The following is an 18,692-nucleotide window of genomic DNA, read 5'->3' on the forward strand; positions in this document are numbered from 1 at the left end:
TTTTTTATGGCTTTGATTTCATTGGTTGTAATCAGTCTGTTCAGATTTTGTTTCTTCAGAATTCAGTCTTGGAAGATTATATGTTTCTAGGAATTTATCCATTTCTTCCAGATTGTCTCTAATTTGCTGGCATATAGTTGTTCATAGTATTTTTTTTAAAGGATTTTTAAAATTCATTTTTAGAGAGAAACATTGATTGGCTGTCTCCTGCAGGCCCCTTACCAACGATAGATCCCACACCTGTGTATGTGCCCTGAATGGGAACTGAACTGACCATCTTTCAGTGCATCGGATGATGCCCAACCAACTGAGTCACACCAGCCAGGGCCATAGAATTTTCTTTTAATCCTTTATATTTCTATGGTATCAGTTGTCACTTCATTCATTTCTGATTTTATTTGGGTCTTCTTTTTTTCCTTAATGAGTTCAGTTAAAGGTTTATCAATTTATATTTTCAAAGAACCAGCTCTTGGTTTCATTGATCTATTGTTTTTTTAAACTAGTTCATTTATTTCTGCTCAGGTCTTTATTATTTCCTTCTTCCTACTCACTTTGGATTTATTTTGTTCTTTTTCTGATTCCTTTAAGTGTAAGGTTAGATAGCTTATTTGAGGTTTTTCTTTTCACGAGGTAGACCTGTATTGCTATGAATTTCCTTAGAACTGCTATATCCCATAAATTTGGGGTCACTGTGTTTTCATTTGTCTCAGGGCATCCTTCTTTCTTTTTTTTCCTTGATCTTGTTAAGTAGTATTTTATTTAGCCTCTATATATTTGAGTGTGTTTTCCAGTTTTCTTCTTGTAATTGATTTCTAACTTCATACCATTGTGATCCAAGAAGATACTTGATATTATTTCAATCTTAAATTAATTGAGACATGTTTTGCATCCTAACATGTGGCCTATCCTGGAAAACATTCCATGTGCACTTGAAAAGAATGTATATTCTGCTGCTTTGGGTGAAATGATCTAAACATATTAATTAAATCCATTTGGTCTAATTTGTCATTTAAGCACTGCTTGTCGATTTTGTCTGGATGATCTATCCATTGATGTCAATAGGGTGTTAAAGTCCTCTACTATGTCTGTGTTACTATCTTTCCTTTTATGTCCACCAATATTTGCTTTATATATTTTAAGTGCCCCTACACTGGATGTGAAAATGTTTACAAGTGTTGTAGTCTCTTTTTATATTGGTCCTGTTATTATGAAATGTCCTTCTTTGTCTCTTGTTATAGCCTTGGTTTTAAAGTCTATTTTTCTAAGTATTGCTACCCAGTGTTTTGTTTTGTTTTGTTTTAACATTGCCTTTGAATGAAATGTCCTTTTCCATTTCTTTACTTTCAGTCTGCGTGTGCCATTTGATCAGAAGTGGGTTTCTCATGGGCAGCATATGTATGGGTCTTGTTTTCTTATCTTTCAGCCACCATATGTCTTTTGATTGGAGCATTTAATCCATTTACGTTTAAAGTAATTATTGATAGGTACTGTTACTGCCATTTTATTACTCATATTTTTTATCCTATCACCCCTATTTCTTAAAGAAGTCCCTCTAACATTTCTTGTATTACTAGTTTGGCAGTGATGAACTCCTTCAGTTTTTTTTTTTCTGGGAAGCTCTTTATCTGTCCTACAATTTTATTTTATTTCATTTTTTAAAAAATGGCTGCTCTGATGTTATTTTTTAAATATATTTTTCTTGATTTCAGAGAGGAAGAGAGAGGGAGATAGAAACATCAATCATGAGAGAGAATCATTGATCAGCTGTCTCCTGCACACCCCCCACTGGGGATGTAAACCTGCAATACAGGCATGTGCCCTTGACCAGAATCTAACCCAGGACCCTTCAGTCCGCAGGCCAATGCTCTATCCACTGAGCCATACCAGCTAGGGCTGTCTTACTATTTTAAATGATAGCCTTGCTGGGTAGGTCCTTGCTTTTTATCACTTTAAATATTTCATACCAATCTCTCTGGCCTGCAGAGTTTCTGTTGAGAAATCAGTTGACAGTCTTATGAGAGCTCCCTTGTATGCAACTCACTGCTCTTAAGATTCTGTTTGTCTTGAACCTTTACCATTTTAATTATAATGGTCTTTTCTTAAATCCTCACCTGAGGATATGTTTTATTAAGCTTTTTAGAGATGAAAGGGGTGGGGGGAAACAGGGAGCAACATCGATCAGTTGCCTCCCATATGGGCCTCTACTGAGAATCAAACTGGCAATCTTTTGGAGTACAGGACTCTCCAACTAAGCCACCCAGGCAAGGCTATGATGTGTCTTTATGTGGGACTCTGGGACTAATATGACTATTTCTTTCACCAGTTTAGAGAAGTTTTCAGTCATTATTTCCTCAAATAGGTTTTTAATCCCTTGCTCGCTCTCTTGTCCTTTGGTACTCCTATGATACAAATGTTATGTTTGATGTTGGCCCAGAGGTCCCTTAAACTATTCTCATTTTAAAAATTATTTTTGTATTCCAATTGGGTATTTTTTACTGTCTTCCAGATCTCTGATTCATCCCGCTGCTTTTTCTAATCTGTTGTTGATTCCCTGTAATGCATTCTTCCTATCTCCATTTTTATGTTCCATATCTCTCTTCTGAACTTCTCAATGAGTTCATCTGTTCTTTCCCTAAGCTCACTGAACATCCCTTTTACCAGTATTTTGAATTCTGCTTCTAGTAGCTTGCATGCCACCATTTCGTTTAGTTCTTTACTCGAGTCTTGTCCTATTCTTTTATTTGGTGCGTGTTTCTTTTTATTATATTAGGTCAATCTATATCTCACAGTCTTGGCAGAATTATCTTATGTAGTTGGGGCCCTTGAGATGGGTGCCGCAGAAGTGTCCCTTCTGTGTGTTGTGTGCCCTTCTGTTTTGTCTTGATTGCTGTTGGCATGTCAGTGACTATAGTGGATAAACTGCTGTGCGGGTGCTGACTCCATGTAGCAGGAGTTGCTCTAGCGGGGCTCTGGTGAGCTGAGTCTACTCTTCAGGTGTGCTTTTGTGGAGCTGGTTGGGTAGTGATGCTCTGGTTTGAAATGAAGTTGGCCAACAGGTGTCTTGGTTTGGGGTGGGGGGTGCTCCAGGGCAGGCCCATGTTAGCCATTTGTGCCCAGCTTGGGGCCATCTGGTGGGAGCTACAAAGTGATCTATGGTTGGTTGTCACTTGTGCTGGGTTTGGAGGCACTTGGAAGAGGTTATGCAGCAAACCAAGGTTGGCTGCCAATAGTGCTGGGCAGCACAATGTGAGCTGAGATCTGTGGCTGCTTAGCTTCCAAGAAAGTGGGCTTATAGTTCTGAAGTTACATATGATTTAAGGGACAGAGGTGCTGACCTATGCAGATTAAGATATAATGATTATTCTTAGTCATGTTTTCTTTCCATCTGTTCCTGGGGCTCAAACTATATACCTAATATATATTCCTGTCTAAAAGAGGGCTATTTAGAAGAAATAATGCATTGACTTAGTTATTGGTAGACTAGGATGGCCTTGAATAAAACTGCTTTTTCTACTCGGCACAAGAAAACCATGACTAATTGAAATAGATGGGCTTTTCCAAACAGAGTAGGTAATATACTCATTAGAAGTAAGTGGTAGCTATTATCCTCAAATGACAGGTGGGCTTAAGTACAGTGATTACTCCCACCTGAAATAATATATGAGTGAGAAGTGATTTTTAGATTAATCTATGAAATTCTCAAAAAAAAAGGTAATCACTAAGCCAAGTTCCTAAATGCTGTGTACTATCATTTATTCTCTAAAATATATATTACTGCAAGGAACAAAATATTAACAGTGCGAGTGATGGGCATATCATTATGTGAGTTCTCTCTTTCCATAAGTGAATTATGCTGACTTTTAAAATACCACCTGTTTAAATGGGGAGCTTAAGAAAAACCCTATTGTGCAAGGAGTAGATGAGGAGTAAAGCTCACTATGGAAGCCCATGGGGACAACGATTTTCATAAATATATAAAAAATCAAATTGTATAAAATAGTACAAAAGGCTTGCCGTTCATTTTCATTAGGGTTTCAGCACATTGCAGACAAGTGCTATGAGACTGAAGTCTTAAGGCTCAGAAAGAAACCAACAGAAGATTTCTGATTCACATTAAAATCATAATTAACCATTAGGGGAAGTTTACCTGGAAATAACTTAAAAGTGTTGAGACTTTCAAATTATAATGCTTAATGTAATTGATTTTTTAAACATGATAATTCTAACTTGGAGAAAATACCTTATTATACTGAATTACATTCAGCTAACCTAAAACGTAATTTAAAATGTCAAATACCTTTGTCTTTCAGCTTTGTATGAACTAGTAAGATCATCGAAAAGCTTGCCATTCATTTCCATTAGGGTTTTCAGCACATTGTAGACCAGTGCTACGATGGTCCTAAAACAAAAAATAAGCCAGTGCTGGGTTATTGATGCCTCTAACAAGTAATGGAACACTATCATCTCTGAAAGGAGTTAAATGTTGGCTGGTTCACTCAATCCATTTTAGAGTTGAAAAGAGGAAATGCTACAGGTCACATAGCCAGTGGTGGTAGAGATGGTCTGATTCAAAACCCTGTCCTCACCAATGTATCATGCTCAGATTAAACTCTCACTAAAAATGCTGTGGTTAGCTTCATATCAGCTCTAGAGCAGGGGTCCTCAAACTTTTTAAACAGGGGGCCAGTTCACTGTCCCTCAGACCGTTGGAGGGCCGGACTATAGTTTAAAAAAAAACTATGAACAAATTCCTATGCACACAGCGGATATCTTATTTTGAAGTAAAAAAACAAAACGGGAACAAATACAATATTTGTATTTGCATATGGCCCGAAAACCCCAAGCAGCAGCTTTAAAAGAACAGGAACCCAGCTGCTGTGGCTCAGCGGTTGAGTGCTGACCCAGAAAACAATAGGTCGCCAGTAGAGGGCGTGCAGGAGGCAGCCAGTCAATGATGTTTCTCTCTATCCCTCTCCCTTCTTCTAAAAATCAAAAACAAAACGAACATGATGTCATAGAAGTTAGAATATATGCCATGTAAGCATCACTTATATGACCTTAAGCACTTCAGCTTCTCCTTGCCATAGTGCTACCTGCAGAGATGAGAGTGTTATTAGCAGCAGGTCAACCCAACTTGGCATTTGCAGTCATTTGTGCATCTCCACAAATATTAGCTGGGTCTGACCACATACTGGTCTGGTGCAGAATGTCACACTAGAAAGTCCTACCTTCAGGGAGATTTGTAATTTTAAATTGAAATTAAGAACATACAAACACATATATTTATACCTTATAAAGGTATATACTATGTGATGTTAACCTTGGAATAAGTTCCAAATCTGGATAAGCTTTATGTATGAGTTAGGAGAGCAAATGATAAAAAGGTTAAAAAGCCAGACACTTACGGATTCCAGTGTTCCTTGGAGATTTTGTACAAACTACCAAACATAATTGGCAGAATTTTATCAATATTCTCCTCAATCAAACTGAGAATATATTCATTATTCCAGGAGTACAACGCCCTTTCTGCAACCTGAAAGAAATATTTATCAATGTCAAGAACAAAAGAGAAAAGAAATAGTATAAAATGAAAATGGCTTTGCTGAGTACATCATACCTGAAAATGAGAACTGGATACACACTTAGATATTTGCTTAAAAAGGGGCTCTTCAATTTTTTTGAACTGTGTTGGTTCAATGACATCTAAGATTTCTTCAATTTCTCCTAAAAACATCACCTAGGTTAAAAAAATTTTTTTAAGAAACATGACAAATTATATGTTAATATAGAAAACATTAAAAGAAGATTAATCTCAGTGGACAAAAAAGGACTTGACGATTATTCTATCAAGTCTCTCTAATCCCCTAGGACACCTGCTCAGTAGCAGGGACAAAAGAAACATGGTTTATATCCCTGAGAGCCAGTGTTTCAATGTATTATTTTTATTGAATCAAACCTACCTCTTTCTGGCTGCATGTTTTTGGCCAAAATTTCAGCAATCCTCTGGTCACCTGCAAAAGGAAAAGTTTAGCATGAATTAGGCAATGAAGTCAGTTAATTCCAGGAAATTTTAAGTAATTGTGATTATACCAATATTCATTCTGAAGTATTATCTAAGTGTATCTCCAGATTTTATTAATTTTGTTTACTGAATGCCTCTGTACCAGATACTGTTCATGATTTTCATGAAGCAGGGAGACCAACGTAAGTTATCAATTAGACATATAAATAATTTCAATAGCAGTAAGTGCTACTAACTACTAAGACAATAAAGGAAAATATAATAACTGCTGGGCTGAGGAGCGTAGGTTATTTTAGGGAGAAACTAAGGGACAAATAATTCTTATTTAAAACTATTATGAAGCACCAAAAAGCCAGAAAGCTCCCCAATTTATTTCATAGCATAATCTTGATAACCAAACTATAATACAAATTTTTGCAACTAAGTGAATCCAACAGCATATTAACAGAATACTATCTGGCCAATTATAATTTATTCCAGGATGGTTCAACTCATAGTTGTAGATTATATCTCAAAAAAATTTGAAGTTATTTAATATTATTCTGATAAAATTTTAGTAAGACAGAACTAAGAATTTATCAGAAACCATCAGTCATCATTATCAGAAAGCATCATACAATGCTTTCGTAGAAACCAGGCTGTAAAACTATCTGGTCCCGGTGCTTTTGTAGCTATAGATCTCTGACAGCCTTTTAGGATTTGTTATAGTTATTGATCTTGTCCAGTAATGAACACTCATTCAAATTAAAATTGGAGAGAACATAGGCTGGAGCTAATCCAGTAAGATGAAAAGGTTTTGATGAATAACTTTGGAAAGGAATATCAGAATTATATTTATTTGTCTAAGTATATGTTAATTATACATTTTTATAATTTTAAAATAACTATTCCTAAATGGTTAGAAAAAATTACTAAAATGAGTAGAAAAATTCAATATATGGTCAGATAAAAATATACCTTTATAAAACAGAGTATCAATGATAATCAAATGAAAATGCCTTTCATAACAAAAACTAATGTACAAAAAGAATACAATTGGTAAGAAATGTTTAAGATTTATACAATGAAAACTATAAAACATCATTGAATATCATGAAAGACTAAGTAGATAAGATGATTCAAGATTGTACAGATATTTCTTCTATACTTAATCTATAAATTTAATATAATTTCAAAAGCCAAATGGATTATTTTCCGAAACTAGAAACTCTTATTCTAAAAGCTATAAATGTAAGCAAATAACCATGAATGGGATGGAGGGAGGAGAGGGAAAATTAATGGAATGGAACCTGAACTACTGATATCAGCAACTGAAACAAGATGGTATTAGCATCGAAACTGACAGAAGAGACATAAAATACAGTTACAACTAGATAGACTCATGTATATATATATGGGGTTTAAATATATGACAAAGGTGGCATTTCAGTTCCATGGGAAACAGATGAATTAGTCAATTAAGTAGTAGTACCTAAGACTGGTGGCTCACCATTTAGGAAAAAAAAAAAGTAGCTCCTTTGGTAGGATGGCTCTTAAAATAATCTCCCAAGATCTTTACTTCTTGAATTCACACTCTTCTGTAATCCTTTTGTGTGGGCTGCCCTAGTGACTTCCATTCCACTAGCAGATTCTAAAGCCTTCTCATCTTGCAACTTTGGTAAAGCAAGCTGCTATATTTGGAAATGCCCACGTTGACAAGGATTTGAGGGTGGCCGGTGGCCAACAGCCAGGTAGAAACTGAGGCCCTCACTCAGTCCAACAGCACTTGAGGAACTGAATTTTCGACAAACACGTGAACTCGGAAGCAGATCCTTCCTCATCTGAGCCTTTATATATGAGGCTGGACAACACCTCAATTGCAGCCTTTCTTGTAAGAAACTCTACAGCACAGGACCCAGCTAAGTCATGCCTGAATCGTGATTCATAGAAACTATGAGATAATGTTTGTTTTAAGCCACTAAATTTTTAAATGTTATTCAGCAATAGAAAACTAATACAGTTCCTTACCCTTGTCACACAAATTTCCATTTCAGATGGTGTGTGTATGTGTACCCTAACCTCTAGAATCTATGAATGTGATTTATTTGGACATTGGATCTTTACAGATATAATTAAGAGTTCAAGTCACCCTGGGTTATTTGGGTGGGCCCTAAATCCAACAAGTGTCATTTTAAGAGAGACAGAGACAGAAGAGGCAGCAATGGGAGATTGGAGCGATGCAGCCATAAGCCATGGAAAACCTGGAGACACCAGAAACTGGAAGAGGCAAGGAACGGACTCTCCCCTAGAGCATCTGGAGGGAATGAAGCCCTGCTGACACCTTGATTTTGGACTTCTGGCCTTCAGAACTGTGAGAGAATAATTTATGTTATTTTAAGCCACCAGGTTTGTGGTAATTCGTCATGGCAGCGCTAGAAAACAATTATAGATGGGATAAAGTTTTTATAGATAAAAACTAAATCCATAAAATAACCAGAATATAATACTACAGAATATTTTGATCATCTCAAAGGGTATAAGGGTTTTTCTTAGCATGTCAGTAAGGCCAGAAGCCATAATGATGAATACATTCCATTACATAAAATTTTTTTTAGTTCTTTAAGGCAAAGTTAGTTAAAAACTATATTCAAAATTAATGAAACACTTCAAATGGACAAAAAAATATTTGCAAAATATAGGAAAAGGATAAAAAGGACACGGAAATATAAATGACCAATAACCATATAAAAGGATGGCTCAATCCCTATAATAGTGAAGAAGCCAATGAAAATATTTCATATCTATTAAACTAACAAATTTTAATATCAGCAAAATTTTAAAACTTAATATCCTGCTAGGGTGAGGGAAAACAGGCATCTAAATTGTTCAAACTCTGTGGAAGGCAACTTAGAACATGTTAAAATTTCCATGTATTCTTTGGCTAATTGGTTTAACAAATTTACTTGCAGTAAAATTTTTCTTATTTTGGTATACAGTTCTGAGGGTTTTATACACACACAGAATTTTTTTTTGTAACCAAAACCACAGACAGGACACAGCACAAATCCAACCCCCTAAAGCACCCCTTCATCCAGCAACACGACTGTAACAATGAAAACTCCCATAATTCAAGTGCCCATTAATGGGAGATTAAATATGTTAGGGTAATCCATAACGGAATCTGATGCTACCAGTGAACAAAACAATCAGGTTCATATGGAAAGATAGTACACTTCACATTATATTGAGATGAAAAAAACAACACTGTCCCACCATTTATTTAACCTACACATAAATGTACAAAAATTTTGTAGAAATATATTCACTTATAAGTGTTTACCTCCACATTGTGCTTTCTGATTTTGTATTATGTGAACCAAATTAACACACATTACTTTCATAAACAGAAATAGAATATAAAAAACTAGCCACAGCTTATTTATAATTTTTAGGAAGCTTTGATATGAATGCCAGATTTCTAGGAAATGAGTATTAAGGCTGAGACCCAAGTAACATGGTCATAATTTTGGTGCTGGAATAGCCTATGGTAGAAACTGCAAGATCTCTCATATCTACAGATCTTTATGACTTGAAACATTTTTCTTTGTCAACTTAGACATTTACATTACTATCTCCTCATTCTGCTTCTATTTCCATTAACCCAACTCATCTAAGCCAGATTTCTGGCCATCATCCATCTTTTAAAAAGAAATCATCTCCCCTAGCCACCCATGTTAATTTAATATATTTAAATTCTATCTGTTTACTTATTCACCAACATAAACCATCAGTTATGTTACAGGCTTTCTTTGTCTCAATTTTAATGAGAGTTATGGATTTGTATTAAGTTTTAATCCACTTTAGAAACTTATGTGGCTTCATGTACAGACTGGGCTTTCTAATTCTTCTGATTTGTCTTTAAAAAGTATTTTTAGCTGTTTTCAGGAATAACTGCAAGTCTAAAAACTCAAAATATAAGGGAGTGAGTGGGAAAAGCATGTTTTGTTCCTTTACACATACAAAGGTCAAATCAAAGGGAGAATACTAAATACATTAAGTTTTCCAACCACACCTAGGGATAGCAGTTTAAATCCTTGAAACCTTCTGCAATACTTCAAAAACTCTTAGTTTAAATATTCAGATTTAGGATACCTAGAAAGTACTATCAAAATTTTTAATTCACCAAGGTTTTTTATTCTTTTATACTTGCCTATTTCTTCCTACTATCTTTTGTTTGTTTTTTGAATCTTCAGTTAATTTTCATAACATTTTTATTTTCTTCTGAATCTTCATATGATAGTCAAATAGTAAGCAAAATTCAAATAGTGAATTATTATGCTGATTCATAAAGTAAACAACCTTTATTCCAAGATTATATCTTAAGCTCCAAAGGCAAGGAGATGTTTACAATCCCAATCATGTGGTTTGTCATTAATAAGAGGGAAAACCCTATTTGTAAAGACAAAACAAAACTCAAGGGAATAATTTTGGGGCTTCCACAGTATGTTTTAATTTTAAAAGGTAAATGAAGATTGAAAAGATTATCAGTGAAGATAATGTCTATATCAAATTTTAGTGTAGTCAGCTCAACTACTATGTTAATTTATATTTAAGTTATTCAAGACACATAACTCATGAGAACTCCTGTTTCTAATCCTATTCTTTGAATGTAGATTAACCTCTCATTCCTTGTCAATGATTTTAGTTTAAAGTACATTACTACTACTGTTGATAACTCTGTAAAGGTATATAACAGTATAAAGAAAGGTACAATGAAATGCTCCAATGTAGACCCAAAACATAAAAATAAATAGACCACTTACTGGTTCTGTTAGTGTTGTATCTTTCTCCAGGAACTGTACAACACAGTAGGCTAACTAAAATGGAAGGGACAGTTTATAAATATTACTGAGTGAAGTAACATTTAGTGATGCAGGGTTTTTATATTTAACTAACAAAAATGACTACCTTATTTTGATGAATTTTACTCTAGCTTAATCTCAATACTATATAAAAATTAGTATACTCACAATTGTGTAACTGTTTCACCTTGAAAGTAACTTCTGAATATGAAGTTAACTGAAATTAAGACTAGAGCTTAACATTTTACTTTTTCAGCATGTATGCCATGCTGATATATTATTCTCTAAGTAGTAATCGAGGAGACTAGGTTATTGCAGCTAAACAGAACACTGCAGTTATGTGGGATTTATTCAATACCATTTAGTTAATTAGGTCAGGGCCTAGACTAGAAAAGAGCTTGACATTTTCTTTCCTATGTCTATACTCAATATGCACTGACCTTATTTAATAACACTAAAAATAATATTTTAAATTATAAAATTTTATTTTGGTTAACTTAAAAAGCAAATTGCTTAAATACACTTAAAATTGCCATCTCAGTACTTCTCAATTTCTCTGCCTTTATATCAGTCTCTGAAACAATAATTCATTTCACTTTAAAGTTTTCTGAAGCTTACCTGAGCATGAAACAAAGCTAATCCTTTTGCAGTATGCATAGGAATAAGAACCTTCATTAGAAATTGTTTATGTTCTGCTTTCAGTGGCAATGCAAAGCCATTGATAATACTGGAGGGAAAAAAAGGCAGGGGGAAGGGTTAAGTAGTTACTACTTTATTTCTAAAAGTTATTATATCCATGCGTACATAAGGAACTGTGCTCTGCTTCAATCCTGGTGTTGAATTACTTGCTCATCTTCAAACTACTCTAGGCAGACTATTACTATGAAGTCTTTAAGTCATTCATTGATCCAAAAGTCAACTAGGACTACCAATTAATGCTCCAGTGGGGGCTTCCAAGTATGTTTTAATTTTAAAAGGTAAATGAAGATTGAAAAGATTATCAGTGAAGATAATATCTATATCAAATTTTAGTGTAGTCATCTCAACTACTATGTTAATTTAAGTTATTCAAGACACATAACTCATGAGAACTCCTGTTTCTAATCCTATTCTTTGAATGTAGATTAACCTCTCATTCCTTGTCAATGATTTTAGTTTAAAGTACATTACTACTACTGTTGATAACTCTGTAAAGGTATATAACAGTATAAAGAAAGGTACAATGAAATGCTCCAATGTAGACCCAAAACATAAAAATAAATAGACCACTTACTGGTTCTGTTAGTGTTGTATCTTTCTCCAGGAACTGTACAACACAGTAGGCTAACTAAAATGGAAGGGACAGTTTATAAATATTACTGAGTGAAGTAACATTTAGTGATGCAGGGTTTTTATATTTAACTAACAAAAATGACTACCTTATTTTGATGAATTTTACTCTAGCTTAATCTCAATACTATATAAAAATTAGTATACTCACAATTGTGTAACTGTTTCACCTTGAAAGTAACTTCTGAATATGAAGTTAACTGAAATTAAGACTAGAGCTTAACATTTTACTTTTTCAGCATGTATGCCATGCTGATATATTATTCTCTAAGTAGTTATCGAGGAGACTAGGTTATTGCAGCTAAACAGAACACTGCAGTTATGTGGGATTTATTCAATACCATTTAGTTAATTAGGTCAGGGCCTAGACTAGAAAAGAGCTTGACATTTTCTTTCCTATGTCTATACTCAATATGCACTGACCTTATTTAATAACACTAAAAATAATATTTTAAATTATAAAATTTTATTTTGGTTAACTTAAAAAGCAAATTGCTTAAATACACTTAAAATTGCCATCTCAGTACTTCTCAATTTCTCTGCCTTTATATCAGTCTCTGAAACAATAATTCATTTCACTTTAAAGTTTTCTGAAGCTTACCTGAGCATGAAACAAAGCTAATCCTTTTGCAGTATGCATAGGAATAAGAACCTTCATTCGAAATTGTTTATGTTCTGCTTTCAGTGGCAATGCAAAGCCATTGATAATACTGGAGGGAAAAAAAGGCAGGGGGAAGGGTTAAGTAGTTACTACTTTATTTCTAAAAGTTATTATATCCATGCGTACATAAGGAACTGTGCTCTGCTTCAATCCTGGTGTTGAATTACTTGCTCATCTTCAAACTACTCTAGGCAGACTATTACTATGAAGTCTTTAAGTCATTCAATGATCCAAAAGTCAACTAGGACTACCAATTAATGCTCCAGTGAGTAATTTCTATCTGCATGTCCTACATAAGCTCAGCAGTTTATGCACTGTTGCCTTTTTTTTCCCTTCCTAAAGCCAGAATCAGTATCACAATAATAAGAATTTTTAATATTTCTGAAGTAAATGGGTTGTTTCTCTTATTTTATTGAAGGATCTTAAACTAAGAAGTAATTCTCTTCATAGTCATTCTGTTAACTACTAAAGATTTTAGCTTCCTCTAGTACAAATACAGGGGTCTAAACGTTTCTCAAGTTAATAAGGAAGGCAAAGTGTTCATGTAAACTAAAAGGCTGTAGATTCTTCTAAAAAGAACAGATGGATTAGGAATGGTCTATCAACATATGAACAAGAATTCTTATAACTTCATCAAAAGATTCACTGTAGCTTATTTCATCTCTTCCCAATCAGATCCTATAAATTTCTGAGGCAGTCTGGCAAGATAAGGCATAAAACATGCCACAGCTTCAAATGCAAGAAGCCTATTCTGAAACAGATGTCTTGCATGGCAGTACTTTAAAAATGCTGACCCTCCAAAAAAAAACTATAATAAGAATTCAGTTGAGAAACGATGTCTTGCAGTCTATATTTAAATATGAATAATTTCTCTTCCCCCAGCTAAGATTTTAATACATAAAACATTCAAAGTTACTTAATTTTTAAAAAGAACAAGGAAAAAACAAAACACAAAACTGACCTACCTTCCTAATATTTCCAGGAGTTCAGCAACACCATTGAAATGTTCTGTTTCATATATAAACCTGAATTTAAAATAAAGGTAGATGTAATGAAAAACAAAATATCAGAAAACTAAGAGAAAGGCAGAAATAAAGCCCCAAGGGTAACTATAAGAACTGTACAAGAATGTTGTAAGAATTCCTTGTAAACGTTTTTGCCCCAGTTACTTCTCAGCAATCTTATAAAAGAAAGTCTACTTCCTACTAAACCAGATGCTTTAAAAAAAAACACCCTCACCCAAGGATATGTTTATTGATTTTAGAGAGAGGAAGAAGGGAGGGGGGGGGGCGGAGAGAAACATTGATTGGTCGTCTCCCTCATGTGCCCTGACAGGGAATGAAACCCACAACCTTTTAGTATGTGGGATGACACTCCAACCCCTGAGCCACCTGGCCAGAGCTAAACCAGATACTTTTAAATATTTCATATTTAAGCATATACTTTTGTTAAAACTTGCTATATGTTAAGATAATATTCTTTCACCTGGAATATTTTATTTTACTTAAAAATTTTTTGAGAAAGATGGGTTTCCTCGAGGAAATACTTTTTGAAATAGGAAAATCCAAGAGAAAAGAACCCACATATAATAAAGCCACCATTAATCAGAATTCTCTAAACCTAAACTACACAGGCTGCCTAGTTTTCCAAGAGTAAGATCACCCTTAAAGCAGGGAGGCAAATTCAAAGAAACACAGGACAGGGGGAGGATGGCACAGAACTGGAGAGAGATGCTCTGTCTGTAGTTGTTACAATGTGGAAATGCTAGCCTAATTTTGCCAGATCTTCAATTTAAAAAAAACCAAACATACCAAACCTGAAGTGTGGGTATTAAAGTGAAATCTCCTACTTTGAAACAACTAAATAGACTATCACTTATAAAGTAGCCAAAAAATAGATCCCATATAAATTTAATTACCTGTATCAGAAAATCAAATGAAAGTACTTCCAAGAGCTACTGATTTAAATAGTTCTTAAAAGTTTTTCAAACAAAAAACTCAAGGAAATAATTAGACAAATTCTCCTCACAATAAATCTTACATGTGAATAACATTAGTATTACCTATTAAAAACTTCACTACTATTATCCACATAGATGAAAAGTAGGTTATAAATTTCTACAAAGTTAGAGGCAATCAAATGATGTCCACAAAATGGGCTAAAAATGACTCAAATACTAGCAGTTAAATTTCCAAATTTCAGATGTTAAAAGTTAACCTAAAGCAACTGGAATAAAAAGAAAAATATGAAAGGGGATAAAAAGTACTATATATGAATATATGACCAATTTACCTGAGGAAAATGTTGTTAATTTGTTTTCTGATGAATGCTCTTAATCCAAGAAATTTCCCATAAATTCGGTGCAGAACAGTCTTCAGGAAGTCATGTTCTCTGGGATCTTCACTATCAAAAAGTTCCAGGAGCTTTAAAAAAAAGCTGAGAAATTACTTTTTAAAAATAATCAAGCTAAAACTTCACTTTATTCTAATACTGATTTTAGATAACCTTTTTTTTAAATTTAAAGATTCTGCCTTATCATATTGGTTTTAGTCTTGCTAACTAGTGAAGCTAAAGAAAAGCTTAGGGAGAATTTCTCTTCACTTATTTCATTACAAAAAACGACACAATAAATAATATAAACACTTCAAAAAGTGCACTTTTTTTGCCCTGCCACTCATTTTAAAATTCTATCCCACTCTTGACTACTAAACATGGCCCATAACTTTATAGTGTTGAAATTTAAGAGTTTTCAAAAAGTGATAGTCAAAATTACATACAAAAATGTTAAAGCTTGTAGATTGCAAGTCATTAAATAAATGAAGTTAAAATACATGTGCACATGTGTATTTTCGATTTACTAAAAAGATTCACACAAACCAAGGCTTTTCTTGTGTGTGATTTGACACAAAAAATTTTAAGAGTCACCATGCCAACAGCTCAAAAATTAGTATTTAGTTAATAGGGTAAATTATTGTAGATATATGCTAACAGTGTGGAAATCATTCATGAAATAACACTGTAAAGGTAAGACCACAGATTTTGATTTAAAGTCAGCTAAGCAGCCCTGCCAGGTGGTTCAGTTGGTTGGAGCATCATCCCATACACCAAAAAAGGTTATGGTTTGATTCTGGGTCAGGGCACATACCCAGAGTGTATACGGGAGGCAACCAATTGATGTTTCTTTCTTATATCGATGTTTCACTCTCTCCCTCTCTCTCTAAAATGGCTGGAAAAGTTTTAAGCCAGTTCAAATTGGCCAAATCATCATTTTCCTATACCTTTACACAACTCTTTAGCAAAGGTAGAATAAAGGAGATCTTCAAAAAAAGTCAAAAGCTCACATTTTTAAAGTGGTAAAGAAACTGAATTTCTTCTGCCAAAAAACATATTACTGTATTTTAAATGTAGCTGGAGTTTCTTAGGAAAAATTATAATCTCTCTTGAAGAATGAAGTTGTCAAGGAATTTTATGTTCTGCACTTAAGTATTGATAATTACAGTTAAGATAGCAAGCTCTGAACCTCATTGGAAGTTCTTTTTCTATTCTGTCCTGAATTACATGTAATTGTGTACATATGTAACTCTTCTACAGAGTATTTTTTTGTGGATAGTGATGCCTTTTGTCGTGTTTATATTCCCCTAAACAAATGTCTACTTAGTTTGCACTCTTTGTTCACCAGCTTATGAAAGTACTGTATGAGGCTCCAGTAAAACCATCTTTGGAACATGAGAATTTATGTTAATAAACCTAATAAATTCAGCTCAAATTATTCTTAATTAAAAATGACTAAACTGCCCTAACCAGTTTGGCTCAGTGGATAGAGCGTCGGCCTGCGGACTGAAGGGTCCCAGGTTGGATTCCGGTCAAGGGCATGTACCTTGGTTGCGGGCATATCCCCAGTAGGGGGTGTGCAGGAGGCAGCTGATTGATGTTTCTCTCTCATCGATGTTTCTAACTCCCTATTCCTCTCCATTCCTCTCTGTAAAAATCAATAAAATATATATTTTTTAAAAAATGACTAAACTGCTCACTTAACACACTTACATGCAAGTTTTTGATGATGGGTTACTTGGAAAATATGCTTTCAAATTAATAAAAGGTGGTCATGCCTAATTCAAGTTGATCCTTGGGGAAAATATTTAACTAGAGCGCAGTTGTTAGCTAAGTGTCAAATCTATTTAAAGAAACCTATTTTGAAATATTATAATCTAAATAAATTTATTGAGATAATATGAACACGATGAAACACACAAAACTAGTACTCAGGAAACTTTCTTATTCTGGCACTGATACTTTTATTTAACTGTGCTTATAAGAGTAATTTATAACCCATGAGCCTATTTCTTCACTGATAAAATGAGAAGGATTGAAACCAATTTTTTTGTTTTGTTTTTTTTAAGAAAAGGTCAGAGGTCAGAGAGTGTACTTCAAATCCTGATTGTGCCATCTACTGACTGAAACTGGACATAGTCAAGCTCTTTATATATATAGCTTGGCACATAAAATGTACTCAATAATTCTTACCGTCCTTCTTTCTTCTGAAACTCTATGATTTGAACATAACCTGAAACTACACAATTATTTTCTTCTCTTGAAAAAATGAATTGTCCAAATTTATACCTTAGATTCTAAGACTTAATATTTATCACCTAATCAAATAATTTCAAAATGCAAAAGCAGAGAATCCCCATACATACTATGTAATAAAACAACACACTAAGAATACCTCAGTGACGTGATCTGTGAAAGCAGTCATACAAACTGCTAGAAAACAAATGACTGGGCCTTGGCTTCTCAGCTAATTCAGGCATTTAGAGTTAAGGTGGAAAATGGGTCCCACTATACTAGTTTATATTCTTGTTCCCCTTAAAATCTATTGAATAATCCAGCAACTAAAATGCCTCAAGCTCCAGACTGAGGAAACACTAAGGCATTTGTTCCTCTCAATCTGCTATTATTTTAAATACAATTTAATATGGCATTACTAGAGTTCCTTATTATACTACTAGAGCTATGGGACCTAGAGTCAAGTTCCCACCCACCACCGGCACACACTTCAAAAACGCAGGAGACCCAGACCCAGCCTGCCCCACCCCTGTCAAGCCCCTCCAGGTGGGGGGCACAGCCTCAGGTCCCCCGGCCCAGCGCTGGAGTGCAGGGCATGGTCTGAGGTCCCCCGTCAAGCCCCACTGGGCGGGGGGTGTGACCTGAGGTCCCCTGTCAAGCCCTGTGGGTGGGGGGCACGGCCTGAGGTCTCCCATCAAGCCCCGCCAGGCGAGTGGCACAGCTTGAGGTCTCCCGGCCTGGCGCTGGGGTGGGGGGCGTGGCCTGAGGTCCCTCACCCCAGCCAGGCGCCATGCAGCCTCAGGTCCCTTCTGCTGTTCAGTTGTGACGCTATGGTGTCCTGGCTAATTTGCAAATTCCTCTTATATAGACAGATACTAGAGGCCCAGTGCATGCATTTGTGCACCTGTGGGGTCCCTCAGCCTGGCCTGCACCCTCTCGCAATCCAGGACCCTTTGGGGGATGTTGGACTGCCGGTTTTGGCCTGATCCTCGCAGGCCAGCCCAGCCTGCAGGGATCAGGCCGAAACCGGCAGTCCGACATCCCGAGGGATGTAGTATGTGCGAGAAGTGGCAGGCAGCCAGGGAGGAGTCTGAGCCCAAGCTGGGTGCTGCACCGCTCCCGCTCATCCCATCCCCACTGTGCCTGCCACCGCCGCTGTTTGGTAGTCCTGCCGCGGAGGCAGAAGAGGTTTGTACTGCTGCAGCTATGCTTGCCAGCCATGAGCCTGGCATCTGGCGCCCGTTGGTCAGCTGAGCGGCGCTCCTGCTGTGGG

At 35.4% G+C, this 18,692-nt stretch overlaps 1 protein-coding gene across 4 annotated transcripts in view; it reads right to left on the bottom strand.

Moving 5' to 3' along the window:
* PPP2R5A (protein phosphatase 2, regulatory subunit B', alpha) overlaps window positions 1–18,692 on the bottom strand; it is a 69,203-nt gene that overhangs the window by 4,562 nt on the left and 45,949 nt on the right. For 3 of the 4 annotated variants that reach the window (XM_014538797.1, XM_005865167.2, XM_014538796.1), the window contains 8 exons: window positions 15,146–15,276; window positions 13,819–13,878; window positions 11,482–11,590; window positions 10,825–10,878; window positions 5,961–6,011; window positions 5,618–5,737; window positions 5,406–5,533; window positions 4,298–4,399 (listed from right to left, as the gene is read on the bottom strand). In XM_014538797.1, coding sequence (XP_014394283.1) covers window positions 4,298–4,399; window positions 5,406–5,533; window positions 5,618–5,737; window positions 5,961–6,011; window positions 10,825–10,878; window positions 11,482–11,590; window positions 13,819–13,878; window positions 15,146–15,276 — 755 coding nt within the window. Of the gene's footprint in view, window positions 1–4,297; window positions 4,400–5,405; window positions 5,534–5,617; window positions 5,738–5,960; window positions 6,012–10,824; window positions 10,879–11,481; window positions 11,591–12,136; window positions 12,191–12,793; window positions 12,903–13,818; window positions 13,879–15,145; window positions 15,277–18,692 lie in introns of all 4 variants that reach the window. The other variant, XM_014538794.1, reaches the window with a different exon arrangement.

The sequence above is a fragment of the Myotis brandtii genome, unplaced genomic scaffold (genome assembly GCF_000412655.1).
Source record: "Myotis brandtii unplaced genomic scaffold, ASM41265v1 scaffold197, whole genome shotgun sequence".
NCBI classification, from domain to species: Eukaryota; Metazoa; Chordata; class Mammalia; order Chiroptera; family Vespertilionidae; genus Myotis; species Myotis brandtii.